The 14714-nt window shown below is 60.0% G+C and overlaps 1 protein-coding gene across 1 annotated transcript in view; it reads right to left on the reverse strand.

Moving 5' to 3' along the window:
* Positions 1 to 6259: 6259 nt before the first annotated feature.
* The window catches only part of LOC135894217 (unconventional myosin-Vb-like), a 47704-nt gene continuing 39249 nt past the window's right edge, over positions 6260 to 14714 (reverse strand). The window contains exons 31-37 of the mRNA XM_065422276.1: positions 13700 to 13851; positions 11119 to 11208; positions 9507 to 9657; positions 8515 to 8785; positions 7356 to 7530; positions 6694 to 6774; positions 6260 to 6418 (exon numbers count right to left, since the gene is read on the reverse strand). Of these exons, the coding sequence (XP_065278348.1) occupies positions 6260 to 6418; positions 6694 to 6774; positions 7356 to 7530; positions 8515 to 8785; positions 9507 to 9657; positions 11119 to 11208; positions 13700 to 13851 (1079 nt within the window). The remainder of the gene's footprint in view (positions 6419 to 6693; positions 6775 to 7355; positions 7531 to 8514; positions 8786 to 9506; positions 9658 to 11118; positions 11209 to 13699; positions 13852 to 14714) is intronic.

Raw genomic sequence — 14714 nt, forward strand, 5'->3', positions numbered from 1 at the left:
CTAAAGGCCAAGCTGATTTTGACACCTAACACCCATCCTCCCCCCACAGCTGGCTTTAGACATTCCCCCACCCCCCATCCCCCAGGGACAGCTGGGCCCTCTGCAGTGTTGTATCACGGCCAGGAAGGAGCTCAGGTTTTCCAAGCTGCCAGCCAGTCTGCCGGGGCAGGGCTCGGCCCTGCCAGCAGGGCTCCCAGTGCAGCCTGGGACTGGCGTTGAAGGGGGGGGGGGGAGAGCTTGAGCAAGGTCACAAGCCATGGGGGGCTGATTGGAGACGGCCCCTCTGTCCTGTCACAGGCCCCCGAGTGTGTGAATCCCACAGCCGAAGAGATTGAACCTGCTCCAATCCTGCCCCAGCCCCCATACACACCCCTCACCTGGGGGCAGAGCGCCCACCCCCACTGGCAAAATTCACAGCGCAGATGTGGCTTCCCTCTACCCCCAGCTGGTTTCTAAAGGTCGGGGGGTAATGACACCCAGGGCCCCAAAGTAGCACCAGGCAGGGCTGTAGTGTGCACAGGCCCCTGGCTCAGGAAGGGGGGGGGGGGTGAGCCCCGGAGCCTCATTGCACACCTGGGGTTACGTTTTCCCCCAGCAAAGCCAACAAACGATCTTCAGCTGAGGGGTGCAGGGTCCTAGGACTAGCTCCTCTGCAATAACCTTTCCCCCCCCCCCCCCCCGAATCGGCGTCAGGGGACACGCGAGCAGCTGGAAAGGGATGGGGACGGGGAGCCGAGGGACCGAGTCCCAGCTGTTGCAGGGTGGGCGCTGAACGGGGCAGCGGGCACAGCCCTGCAGTGGCCGATACATTCTAGCACCCAGCACAGCACCCCACACTGCGGTGGGCTGCAGCCAGGGAGGGGGGGAAGGAGACTGGGGAGGTGGAGAACATTGATGTGATTTACCCAGCCCTCAGGCTCGGCTAGGCCACAGCTTCAACCCATCCCAACCCCCACCCCATTCCAGTGGGGCAGGGCCCTGCAGCCTTGGCAAAGCAAGATTAATGCCAGCAGGGCCCTCCCCCGGTAGCCCCTGCTCTAGGAGCATAGGACAATTCCCAGCAGGGACAGAGGCCTCGCTGGGGCCTTTAAACAGCCAAGCTCCATGGAGCAGCAGGGCCATAAAGAGTATCAGGCCCTGCCCAGCAGAATGTTTGCTTCACGGGGTGAGAGGACAGGGACCCTGCGGGAGCTTGGGAACAAGGAGCTGGCAGGGCCTGTGCACAGAGGATTGGGGGCTCACTCCCACACCCTGTTCCTTAACAGCCCAACCCTGCTGTACCCCTCAGCCCAGAGCTGGGCACAGGGTGCAGCCAGGGCAGGAGCAGGCCTCCAGCCAGCATTGAGAGGAGGCAAAGGCCAGGAGCAAGAGGCTCCTTTCCCCACACACAGCAGGGGGAAGGGGTAGTGACCTAGCCCCATACAGCAGCCCGAGCTCATAGCAAGGGGACAAGATGCAAGCAAGGAGAACCCACAAGTGTGCAGGTGGGAACAGAGATGGACAATGGGATTGCTCTGGCCCAGGGGACCCTCTTAGGTGCCGCAGGGAGCTATGCAAAGAACCCCAGCGGGCTGGAGCAGGCCCAGGGGGGTGAAGAGCCCCATGCACTAGGGGGTAAATTTCCCTTTGGGTTTATTCCACCCTGGCTGATGTCAAAGCGGCTGGTCTCTCTCCCTGAGAATATGAACTCGGGTTAGGGATGCTGACCCTGCGCAGCTCCTGTCTCCCACCTCCTGGCTGGAGTCCTGCGATGCCCTTTCCCAGACAGGGCGGCCAGACCTCAGCCTCTCCCCTGTGCCCTCAACGTCCCATCCTTTTTGTAGTACTTGCCTGGGACCAAAGTGGTAGCTGCTCACACCTGTTTCAGTTCAATGTTTACACCCCTTTTCCTCCCACCCTGCCACCCAAAGGGCTGCGAGGCAGCAGCCCTGGCCGTTCCCCACCTCTCCCCCCTGCACAGACTGACCTCATCCCCGCCTGCAGCACGGCCAGCTCGGCCCCCGCTGAGCCCTACGGCTACTGGAACACAAGACCCGTTCCCCGGGCTCCCTCTCCGACACGCCCCTTCGAGACCTTCCGGTCGGCATGTGATTGAAACTAAAACCACCGTCACTTCGGCTCCTGTAGCACCTCTGTCAGCGCTGGCCCGTGTGTCTGTCCGTACCTGAACTGGAGCAAACAATGGTAAACATGGATGCATGACAGTGAGATGTTTTGCACTATTTTGACTTTTTTGGGCTCTGTACAATAATTTTATTATAACTGACATTAAAAAGAAAAGCACACCCGGCCGCCGCGTCTACCTCCCAAAGCGTATTGCTCTGAGCGCCATGGTACGTGGGCCCATGCCCCGGAGGCGTGGAGTGACCCAGCCCAGCGACAGAGTTTGCCTCTTCACTCTCAGGCTTAACGTTACCCCTTCAGACGAGGGATTGAATTCGGAACCCAGTCAGTCCGTTTACACACATGGAACAGCTAATTTAGACCCCATCATTTCCACTCAGGAAAGATCTTGAGTCATTGTGGATAGTTCTCTGAAAACATCCACTCCATGTGCAGCGGCAGTCAAAAAAGCGAACAGAATGTTGGGAATCATTAAGAAAGGGATAGATAATAAGACAGAAAATATATTTCCTCTATATAAATCCATGGTACGCCCACATCTTGAATACCGAGTGCAGATGTGGTCACCCCATCCCAAAAAAAGACATATTGGAATTGGAAGAGGGAAAAGAAGAGTGACAAAAAATGATTAGGGGTATGGAAAAGCTTCTATATGATGAGATTAATAAGACTGGGACTTATAAGAACATAAGAACGGCCGTACCGGGTCAGACCAAAGGTCCATCTAGCCCAGTATCCTGTCTGCCGACAGTGGCCAATGCCAGGTGCCCCAGAGGGAGTGGACCAACAGGCAATGATCAAGTGATCTCTCTCCTACCATCCATCTCCATCCTCTGACAAACAGAGGCTAGGGACACCATTCCTTACCCATCCTGGCTAATAGCCATTAATGGACTTAACCACCATGAATTTATCCAGTTCTCTTTTAAACGCTGTTATAGTCCTAGTCTTCACAACCTCCTCAGGTAAGGAGTTCCACAAGTTGACGGTGCGCTGCATGAAGAACTTCCTTGTATTTGTTTTAAACCTGCTGCCTATTAATTTCATTTGGTGACCCCCTAGTTCTTGTATTATGGGAATAAGTAAATAACTTTTCCTTATCCACTTTCTCCACATCACTCATGATTTTATATACCTCTATCATATCCCCCCCCCAGTCTCCTCTTTTCCAAGCTGAAGAGTCCTAGCCTCTTCAATCTCTCCTCATATGGGACCAGTTCCAAACCCCTAATCATTTTAGTTGCCCTTTTCTGAACCTTTTCTAGTGCCAGTATATTTTTTTTTTAGATGAGACCACATCTGTACGCAGTATTCGACATGTGGGCATACCATTGATTTATATAAGGGCAATAATATATTCTCAGTCTTATTCTCTATCCCCTTTTTAATGACCCCTAACATCTTGTTTGCTTTTTTGACCGCCTCTGCACACTGCGCGGACATCTTCAGAGAACTATCCACGATGACTCCAAGATCTTTTTCCTGACTTGTTGTAGCTAAATTAGCCCCCATCATATTGTATGTATAGTTGGTTATTTTTTCCAATGTGCATTACTTTACATTTATCCACATTAAATTTCATTTGCCATTTTGTTGCCCAATCACTTAGTTTTGTGAGATCTTTTTGAAGTTCATCACAGTCTGCTTTGGTCTTAACTATCTTGAGCAGTTTAGTATCTGCAAACTTTGCCACCTCACTGGTTGGTTATCTGCTTGAAAAAGAGGACTAAGTGGGGATATGATAGAGGTCTATAAAATCATGACTGGTGTGGAAAAAGTAAATAAGGAAGTGTTATTTACTCCTCATAACACAAAAACTAGGGGTCACCAAATGAAATGAATAGGCAGCAGGTTTAAAACAAACAAAAGGAAGTATTTCTTCACACAACTCAGTCAACCTGTGGAACTCCTTGCCAGAGGATGTTGTGAAGGCCAAAACTATGACAGGGTTCAAAAAAGAACTAGATAAGTTCATGGAGGACAGGTCCATCAATGGCTATTAGCTAGGATGGGCAGGGATGGTGTTTGCCAGAAGCTGGAATGGGCAGTGGGGAATGGATCACTTGATTCCCTGTTCTGTTCATTCCCTCTGGGGCACTGGGCTGGATTGACCATTGGTCTAACCCAGTATAGCTGTTCTCATGAACCTTCAAAGTCTCCGCCCAGATGTTCCCGTAAGGGAGAGGCCGCCCATGGCACGAGCACCAGGGAATTCGCAGTGCTGCTCTCTTGCACGGGTTTTGGGCTGGTGCTCTCACATCAGCCCCAGGAGGGTACAGCACACACCCCAGACCCAGAAGCCCTGGACTCTCCTAAATCAGAGGACTCTACTGAGCTGAAGTACAGGGGTAAGAGTATCCCCCTTCAGACTCCTTTAGAGGAGAGGCCAGGTGTGATTGTCTGGAGCTTGGCAGAGGCAGGAACTGCTGGGGGGGGGGGGGGGGGGGAGAGGAACTTTTCCTGGAAGGATTGGGCTGAACAGCTGGGCCCTGACCCCTCTACAGCTTGAGACCCCACCCCCCATCTCACTCCCAGACCCAGCCAGAGCACCCTTTAGCTCACATCAGGCAAACAGAGGCTGTTGCTAGATCCAGGGCTGCCAAGTAACGCTCCTCTTGCAGGAGCGCTGGGAGCCGTGCTGCCCTCACTCAACCCCAGCTGGAAGTTTACTCTGCACAGATGACGATTTCGTCCACTCCCCCCCCCCCCAAATAGCCGCATCCCCTGCAAGGGGGAGGAGGAAGGGGGACGAGATGGACCAGCATGCAGTGCACTGACACGGGGGCTGGGGAGCCTGCGTGTTCTGCCCCAGCACCCCAGAAAGTTTCAAGCAGAAGCAGAGCGTGTAGGCGCCTATTGCAGACCAGGATACTTGGGTTCCCAGCCCAGCGCTACCATGGACACATCCAAGGGGAGAAAACTGGGGCAGTGGAAGTGGGGAAAACGTTCCCTGGCCTGGGGGTCGGACGCACGTGCTAAACTCCATCAGGATTTTCACCCAAGGACCTGTGAACACCCAGGATCAAGGTGTCTGGTGTCCGAGGTAAAGGACACAGCCTGAGGCCTGCTGGAGGCAACCTGTGACCCGTGTCTGCAGTGCCTAACAAAGCCTCCCCTCCCCTTACCAGGGGTCTCAAGTCATGCTCCAGGCTGGGAGGTGGCCTCCGTCCCTTCACTAGAGCAGAGCTCCCAATACTACCCCTGCTGAAAGCCCGGGAGACTGTACAGCCTCACCCCCAACAGCCTGGCACGGAGCTCGGCGACTCGCGAGGGGCCCGCGGGAAGCAGAGGGAGACCAGCCTCCAGCTTATTATTAGAGAGACTTTTATTCACTTCACACAATTTAAAACAAGCGTTTCACTGAACACAGGCCGCATGAAGAGAGCTCACCTCCCACCCCCAGCTGCTGGGCAGGCAGCCCCCAGGCCTGGCTTCTCTCCCCCATGTCCTAGCAGCTGAGGGGGCAGGAACAGCATTCCCCAGAGACACCCATGGCTGCCCAGTGGGTCCTGCGCCAAGAGCAGCCGCCTTCAGCAAGGGGGAGAAGCCCCTAACCTGGCTCCACCTGGCAGCTGCTTCCCTACTCAGCAGCAATGGGGACTCCCTGCCCAGCCAGCCACACTCAGGACCTGCTTTTAAACCTGCTCCCACGTGCTCAGATGCTGCCCTAAGTGCGGTAAACCCGCCCCCCGCCAGGGAGCACTGCAGTTCCAGGGGAGCTGGGTCAGTCAGCGATCGCGCAGGCACAGTACGGGCGCCCCGCGTTGCCCCGCTCGGCTCTGGCGTGTGAGGGAGGCACCTTTACCCTCCCGCACAGCATTTCCCGAGGGCCCGTGGTGAAAAGCCCTCGGGCTCGGAGGGGGGAGGGATGCGCCAGGCATGCGGCAGAGCTGGGCAAGTGGACGTTGCCGAAAGGAAATTCCTGCCGGAGTTTTGACTTGTAAGAAGGGGCCGTTTCTGGAGCCCTTTGGAGCCGTCCTTCCGGTGCAGCAGCTTCATGCCTGCACCCTGAAATTTCAGCCTGAACCGCTGGCTCCTTTCCAAGGAAAGGGGCATTTCTAGGGCACGGCAGCCAGGCCCCTGCATGCACGGTTGTGAGACTGCATCTTCCCCGGGAGCAGCGCCGCGGCGTCACTCAGACCCGGGTCAGGAATGTCAGGTTAACACCGTCAGGGATGCGGAGCTCATCCAGCTGCACGGGAGAGCAGGAGAAGGGCAGGTGCACGGGGAACAGGTGAGCCGTGTCCACCAGCAGCTGGCAGGGGCCGGCTGGAGTTCGGTCCGCCAGTCGGTTCTGTGCGGGGAGAAACAAGCCAGTCTCCAGCAATTCTCACTCACACAGCCCCCCCACCCCCTCCTTACAGCCACGGCTGGCTCAAGCACCAGGCCATCTCAGCCCCAATTCTCCAGCAGCAGCTAAAGCAACTCCGCCCCGCTGCCTGCCAGCACAAAGAATAAAGCTTCCCCTGCCCCACAGCCAAAGGGAGGACAGGAGTGGGGCACAGAGCCCCACCCCCCCAGGCAACTGAGTCCGGGGGGGGGGGGGGGAGAGGAGAAGGGCTCACTCACCTCGACACTGCTTATGAAGCTGGGGCGGACGCGCTCCTCCAGCCCGGCGGCGGGGGTGTAGGCCCGCAGGATCTTCATGATCTGCGAGGAGGGAACGCAGAGGTGACAGGGCTGGACGGTGGTCAGTGGAGTGGGCGCTAGAGCCAGGCTGAGAATTCAGTCTGTCCAAGGGCCCTTCCAGCCCTGCCCATGGCCTCAAGCCAACCCAGCTCCAGGGCCCTTCCAAGCCCACCAAGGTAGCAAGTCCCGAGCAAAGATGACAGGGCCCATCTGGTCCCCATGCCAGGGCCGGCAGGAAACGGAGTCCTAGGGGAGCAGAGAAGGGACCCCAAGCCAGGTCCTGGCTGGTGGAGCTTGGGGCAGTTACAGAAAAAGGGGCCCTCCTGTGGGCTCCAGAGTGAGCAGGAGCCCTGGGCAGTATCCGGGAGCCCTCGGGGCTGAATCAGGGGCCACATCCTGGTACCAGCTCCCAGAGCCACTGGCCTTGGCAGCCCGAGCGCTTTGCCTTCATGGGGTGGGTGGTCCCCTCAAGCCTGAGTTACCCAAACAAACGCTGCCTCCCCCATCACCACTCCCTCCTTTGGGGAGCCTCGATCCCTTCCAGGGTGGCAGAGACCAGACCCGTGGCCCATCACCCCCGAGCTCCTGACGCAGCCGGTTACCTGCGGAGTGGACAGCGCCGTGCACAGGCAGCAGATGGCCTCCGCATCTTCCTCCGTCGTCTTCTTCACCTGCAGCAGCTGGGCGGCCTGGATGAGGGGCCGCAGGACCTCCATGGCGCCGCTCTGCTGGAGGCCCTTGGCCCGCAGCCACTCCTCCAGCTGGCTCACGTTGTACCTGGAACAGAGCCACACCAAGACGCTCCAGCCATAGGCCCAGCCCCTTAGGAGCAGCTGCCCGGGGGAGGCCTCCCCAGCTGCAGAGAGGCTCCCCCATGCCAGCCTGGGTGTCAGTCAGCGCACAGCGGGGTGGCTCTTGGCAACCGCAGCTCTATGAATGCATCCAACGTGGCTGTTCCCCTCGAGTGCCAGGACCGGGGACGGAAGCTATGACAGCTCGTGTCTTCCTTCGCTCAGCCCAGATCCACACATCCAGGGTTCAAGCCCCATCCTGGGCTCCGCACTGCCCAGGACGAGGCTCCCTGTTGCCCACGCAATGGAGCGGGTGGCCCCAGTTTGACCATCATCTTCCCTTCCACTCGGCTGGGCCCAGTTCTCCCCCCGCCCCAGACTAGTCAGCCAGGATGCAGCCCACCCCCCCCGACACTCGCGAGCCCGCGGCCAGCCGGGACGTCCCTACGCCAGGCACAGCTTGGCAAAGGTCTCTGGCAGAGCAAGCTTCCCTGGGACTCAATTCCCGGGGGGGGATGGGGGGGGGGGAGAATTACTGCCACCGCTGGGGTGTCAGGAGGATACATGCAGTCAGATTGAGGTGCCCCACCAGTGATGGGGGGCAGAGCTGGACAGTAGCTGGGCCTGATGGCACCATAGGAGCCTGGCAAGTCTAGCTTTTCCTCCCCCTCTACAGATGCTACCAACACCCTGGCCAGGTGGGATAAGCCCTGTGCCCGCGAGGGCATCAGCCAGAGCTCAGGAGGGTCCGGCTCCCAAGCCCAAGCTCTGAAGGATGTGCCTAGGCCACGGAGGCCGAGCCCAGGTTAGGAGGTACAAAGCCCCGGGCAGCGGCTGTAGCCTGGATGGAGAGTCCAGGAGGCGGCAGGTTTGGCTCTAGGCCCAGCCCGGGGTCTCCCTTCCCCAGGCCAAGACCAGCCTGACTGGGGAGCAGCCGAGCCCCGCTGGAGGGGGGAGGGGACAGACTGACCTGAGCTGAACGCCTTGACTCCAGGAACAGGCGTCCCTCCTCAGGAGCAGGTAGTTGAGGGCCACGCCAGTGACGGTGAAGAGGAGCTGCCGGAAGGCCTGGCCCACAACCACGGGCTCCAGCTGGTGCCTCCCCAGTGCCTCGTGGAAGGAACTGAGCTGCTGGAGGAGCGAGTCCAGCGTGTAGGCAGGAGCCGCCGGCTGCTTGCGGTAACCGGGGGGCCTGGCCGACGACAAGCCCTGGATGGTCTCGCTCTCCAGCATGGCGGCGACTAGCAGGGCGGAGGGAGAGAGGCTGAGCTCAGCCTGGCCAGCGGTGCTGAAATCCCAGTGCCCTTCCCTCCGGGAGCAAAGGGCCCTGTCTGCTGCGGCTGGCTCTGCTCTTGGTGCCCACAGGGGCTGGGCACGTCCTAGGCACTGATCTCTGGGCAGCACCCTGTGCATGCCCCGTGACCCCACTGCTCACCTGCTGCTGTGGGCAGGCGCTGTGCTTAGGGGGCTGCACCTCCAGCCAGGCTCCTGCCATCTGGTGAGTCACCTGCCCCTCCCGCCAGGGCAGCCTGCTCCCTCGCTCGCTGCCATTCGGAGCGGACCCAGACGAGCCCGGAGTGCCACACTCCGAGGGTGCCGTCGCTCAGCCAGGCGGCTCACGTGGGTGGCAGCGCAGGGACCTTCCTGTTCCCCCGCCCAGCTCATGCCATGAATCTCCTCACTCCCCCCACCGGGGGATAAGTGGCAGGTCACTGCCCCAGCCACCCTCAATCCCAGAGGGTCACTTGGCAGGTAACGAGGTCCCTCTGAGTCTGTACTGAAGGGCACAGGGGCCACTTACTCTCAAGATGCCAGGTCTTCCCAGCCCACAGTGGCCCCTTTATGCCAGGCCTAGCCATGGCCCCCCCGCCTCGAGCACCGAGCCAGCTCTCTGCTGCCCTCGCCCCTCGAGTGCAGCTCGTCACACCCAGCTCGCTCCCGGGAGGCCCAGCCGGTACCTACCAATCATGGGCTTCAGTTTTTTCTGTGCCACGCGGATCAGCTGCTGGTAGATCTGGATGGCCAGGTCCCCCAGGCTCTGGCAGTGGCTGGCAAGGTCGAAGTTCCTCAGGCAGTGCTGGTTCTGCTTGGGGGTGTTGGCCAGCCGGTAGCTCTGCAGAGAGCAAATGGCCAGGCTCTAGGACCATGTGGACCGAGAGGTGCTGGAGCACGGCAGAGCCACTCCCTGGGCTCTAGAGAGCTGTGGGATAGCCATGCATAGGGACCCACCCCAGCAACCCCTCCAGAGTCCTTCCCACCCACGAATCTCGGCGCACCTGACACAGGTCAATGACTAAAGATCAACTCCGTCCCCACTGCCATAAGCTCCCCTGCCCCCCTCCCCGAGGCAGGCGGAGTAAAGCACCCAGCAGTACCCAGTATCCCCACGGTACAGGTGGGACTGGCCCAAGGTCACCCAGGCATCCTATTCTAGTGCTCAGAGCACCCCTGAGGATGCTGGTCTCAGGGGCTTCCATGGAGGGGATCTGGCTGGGTTCTCCTCAGCCCTTCGGGGGTAGTTGGTTTGCTGGTAGGAAGAGACCCCTCCCCAGGCCAGCAGCTACTGCCCAGTTTGAGGCCAGAGGGTCTGGGTTGTGGTTCACCATAGAATCGTAGGCATGTCGGGGACCTCGAGAGGTCAGACTCCAGGCCCCTGCGCTGGGGCAGGACCAAGCAAACCTAGGCCATTGCTGACAGGTGTTCGTCCAGCCTGTTAAAAACCTCCAGGAACGGGGATCCCACCACCTCCCTCCAGAGCGTCGCTACCCTGAGAGTTTGAAAGATTTTCCCAATATCTAACCTAGACCTCCCTTGCTGCAAATTAAGCCCATCACTCCTTGTCCACTGAAGGCAGGACATGGCGAATTGATCACTGTCCTCTTTGTAACGGCCCTTAATGCATTTGAAGGCTAATTAGGTTCCCATCCCCCAGCTCTTCTTCTCAAGACTAAACATGCCCAGTTTTCAGCTTCTCTCCAAGGTCAGGTTGTCTAAACCTTTTCTCATTCTCGGTGCTCACCTCTGGACTCTAATTTATCCACATCTTCCCTGAAGCGTGGCACCCAGAACCAGATCCAGGGGCCTCTGCCTCACCAGTTAGTCCCCCATTTGACTTTTCCTGCCTACAGGCAAGCTCTTTGGAGAACTGGTGTGAAATCAGCAAGATGAAATTCAATACGTGCAATTTGCCGCACAGGATTGCAGGCAAAGAGCCAGTACACGCAGGGCGGTGTAAGCCAGCGGCATCCCATCAGAGCAGCAAGACCATGGCCCGGCCAGATCCTGCCCGAGGCCGAGGCCTGGAGCGACTGACCCCAAGGGAGAGAAACTGAAGCAAACCACCACTGAGCAAACAGTGGGCCAAGCCAGCGCCAAGGCCTGACTCAGCGCCACCTTGGTCTCAGAAGAAACTAGTGGGGAGCCTACTAAAGGCAAACATCCCCGCCTAGGGTGCCAGCCCCATGCCTGCTGCTTCCCGGCCGTGATCTGTTCTGCAGCCCCCAGCCAGGGGTTCAGGGCCACTGGTGCTGCCGAGGGAGGAGGTGCAGTGCTGGAGCAGGCCCCGTGCCCTCACCTGGTCCCCGCCGTACTGTCTCAGGCAGTTGATGAGGCAGCAGGTGTTGGCGAGCCAGAGCGCCACCACGTCGAAGTCCTCGCTGTGCTTCTGCGAGCGGGAGACACAAAGCGACGCATCAGGCGTTGGTGGAGACTCTGCAAACTCCAAGGAGCATGAAGAGACTGTGCCAGGCAGCTGCGCTAGAGGGCGTGGGCACGCCAGCAACGCCAGCCGCTGCTTGGGGGTCTGCAACCCCACTCCCCCCCCCCCCCCCCCCCCCCCCCATCAGTGTGAGGGCCAGAACAGGGGGCCACTCAGCAGACGCAAAGGGCTGTGTTCAGCCCCGCCGAGCCCCTCCTTTTGTGCCCCTGGCCGCCTCGGGAGGCCTGGATTTTACAGTTGCTCCCCGACAGCCCAACCAGCGTCTGGGGTCCCCAGTCACCACTGGGCCTGCTCCAGAGACACCCTGGTCACAGCCGGCAGCCGTGGCCCCGCTCACAGAGCACATGGCTGGAGGCCTCCTGCAGCGCTGGCTCAGGTGTGCAGGGCCGTGGTAGTACTCCTGCCAGCTCTGGGGATCTGAGCCCCATGTGCCCCGAATCCATCCTCGGGGCATCCCCAAGAGGCAAGGCCCTGCTGGGGGAGAGGATGCCTTGATCCCATCTGGGATCCTCTAGCCACACCACAGCAACAGAGCCAAGGGGCGGCTGAGCAGAGGGACCCCACAGCCACTCTTGCTATTAATTACAGACCTAACTCTGCTGTACAAGCAAAGGGGGTCCCTTCCAACTCAGCCAGGCCCCAGCCTCTCCTCCCTGCTGCCCCCCAGCAGAGCCCCAACTCCCTCCTGGAAAGGGAGAGCAGGGGGGGGGGCCTCATTAACCCAGCACAGACAGACGGGTGCTGTGGGGAGAGGCAGCTGGGCCAAGCACGCTTGGGATTCACGTTCACGAGCTCAGAAGCAGCATTGGCACTGGAGAGCTCTTCCTGACTCAGGCCATTTTACAGGTGGGGAAACTAAGGCCCAGAGGGGCAGTGACCTGCCCGAGGTGACCAGGCGGTTGCAGAACAGTGGAGATAGAACCCAGGCATCCTGGCTCGGTGCATTGATTTTGCTTCTCTGTTCTGCCCAGGGCTCGAGAGGACCGGGGTGCATGGTGCTCGGCAATGCCTGCGGCGCACGACTTTAACATGGCGCTGGGTGAACGGGAGAAGGGCTGGACAGACACAGGAGTACAGACAGGCTAGGACGAGCCTGAGATCCAGCACCGCTGGGCCCGGCCAGCAAGTAGCTTCCCGAGCGACAGGAAGCTCTGACGACTTCACGTTTCTAGCCAGGCTCCAGGTGAGCTGAGCCAATTGGCCCAGCTTCGATTCAGAGCCCTCGCTGCTCAGCCAGGCACTGGAGAAAGGCTAGGACTCCTGGGTTCCTCGGGGCCCATTCTCCCACCAAACCTGGGGAGTGTGGCTAGTTCTCTCCCTCCCAAGTTAGCGTAGCAGCTTGGGGCTGGAGGGGCTTGAGCTGGGCCAGCACCAGCGATCTCCATCTCCTGGCGCCATGGGGCCCCAGCTATCAGGGTAGTCGGGATGTACCCTATGGGTGGCTGCCGATCAGGGAGCAGCCTGTGGGGCCAGGGAGCAGCGTCTGCTGAGAGGCAGTAAGAGCCCTGATGCAGCCAGTGCTGGGGAGGAGCAGTCACTGCCCCAGACCGGCAAAGTCACTGCCAGAGACAAATGCAGCTGCAGGAAGAGGCAGTGCCATGCATGGCCTGGCCAGCACGAGCTTGTGCTTTCTGCAAGGCCCAGCGCTCCAGGCTGGGGGGCTGCCAGCCTGCAGAGGAGCCCCTGAGAGACAAGATTAATATCACATCAGTATTCGTGTTTGCTCCCTTCTCCTTTCAGGCCCAGGCCCGGCTCACAGGAGACTGACACTGCAGCGAGAGCCGGCCTCTGCTCTCCTCCCCAGCCACTGCAGGGGGGGGCCCCAGTGGGGGAGGAAGCAGCAGCCCAGCCCAGCCCTCCCTGCTGGCAGCCCCAAGCCCACACCCAGCGAGTGGAGCGGAGCAGTGGGGCACCCTCCGTGACTGAGGCCACCTCTGGCCAGAGGCAAAAAACCAGCAGCCTCAGACTCCCGCTGGCTGACCCCAGGGAGCTGACCTGCTCGCCTGCGCCGCCCCATCGGGGCACCCATCTGCTCCTTCCAGATCCCCACCCAGACCAAAAAACCCAATCCACACCATGCGCGTAAGTAGCACTGCTGTCGTGGGACAAGGCCTCCCGTCCCTCCGAGCCAGGCAGTGGCTCAGAGCAGCCATGCTGACCCAGCCTCTAACCTAGGCCCCAGGGCCCCAAGCGGTCCTCAACGGGCACCCTCGTGAGGGTGGCATCACAAATCCCTGGCCCCTCCCCCAGGTCACACAAGGACATGCCTGGGGTCCGCAGGGGGCATTTCTGGACAGCTCAGGCACAAGATGGAACAATTGGGTGGGGGGCACGTGCCAGCGGTAGGGAGCCAGGGTCTGAGGGCAGCCCCTCAGCAAGCCAGCAATTGAGTACATAGGGGCCATGATCCCCCCGCCCAGCCTGCCCCCCGCCGTACCTTCACCACCCGCTTGATGCCACTGACGGCGGCGGTGAAGAGCGAGTGGATCCGGTGCTCGTCGTGGCCGGCGTCCGCATGCCGGAAGCACATGAACAGGATGTAGGCCGGCAGCCCGGGGACAGCACCGGGGCTGTGCTGCGGTTTGAAATCTGCAGGGCGAGAAGGGGACGAGTGAGTCCGGGATGGCTTGTTCCCTCAAAAGCCAGGAGCCCGAGGTCCGAGCCACAAGTCACAGGCTGGGGCCTGCCCCACCGGAGCGGCCATCCTCAGTACAGGAGGCAAGGCCTACAGAGCAGAGGGGTCATGTCCGACCTGTTGCTTGCTAAGACAGGGCCTGCATTCAGTGCCCCAATTTCAAGCCCCCTCCCCGCCCGAAGGAGCAAAGCTCCTGCTAACTTCAGCAATGGGTCCTCTGAGCCCGAACTGGGCCCATCACCTTCCAGACAGAGCCCGGATCCCAAAGCCCAGTCGCCCCTTTCGTTACAGCCAAGCAGCTTGACCACAGGCCAGCCCCCAGAGGAGCATGGCCCAAAGCTGCAGCAGGACCATCACCCCTCCCTGTCGTTAGCACCTCTCCAGGCACAGCCCCCTCTGCTCTTCCCTCCCCATGCTGGGGCTTCCTCTCTGCCCCCCAGCCTTCAGCACAGCCACGCTACCCGCCCCCATTGACAGATACGACATCTGGCCCAGCCAGGTGCTGTCCTGCTCCAGCCCCCTTCCCCTCCTCGCCAGCTTGGCTTGGCCCTTGGCAGGCTCCTGTTTGTGTCCTGCAGGTCTGCTGAAGCTGGTTATTTACACAGCGTTTGGGGAGGAGGCCTCCGGCTGCGGACAGTCCCCCTCCGGCCGAAGAGCGGGCCACGCCGCAGGGTGCGGGCTGTGCTGCTCTGAGCCAGGAGCCCCCGGTTTGGGGGTGGCTGGCAGGACACAGATCCGCAATGCACAAGTCACCAGCCCCAATGGAGCCTTCGCCCCACATCCCAGCTGCTGCGTCAGGAGAGCCAGGGGCACGTCA

Source organism: Emys orbicularis, chromosome 24 (assembly GCF_028017835.1).
Source record: "Emys orbicularis isolate rEmyOrb1 chromosome 24, rEmyOrb1.hap1, whole genome shotgun sequence".
NCBI lineage: Eukaryota > Metazoa > Chordata > Testudines > Emydidae > Emys > Emys orbicularis.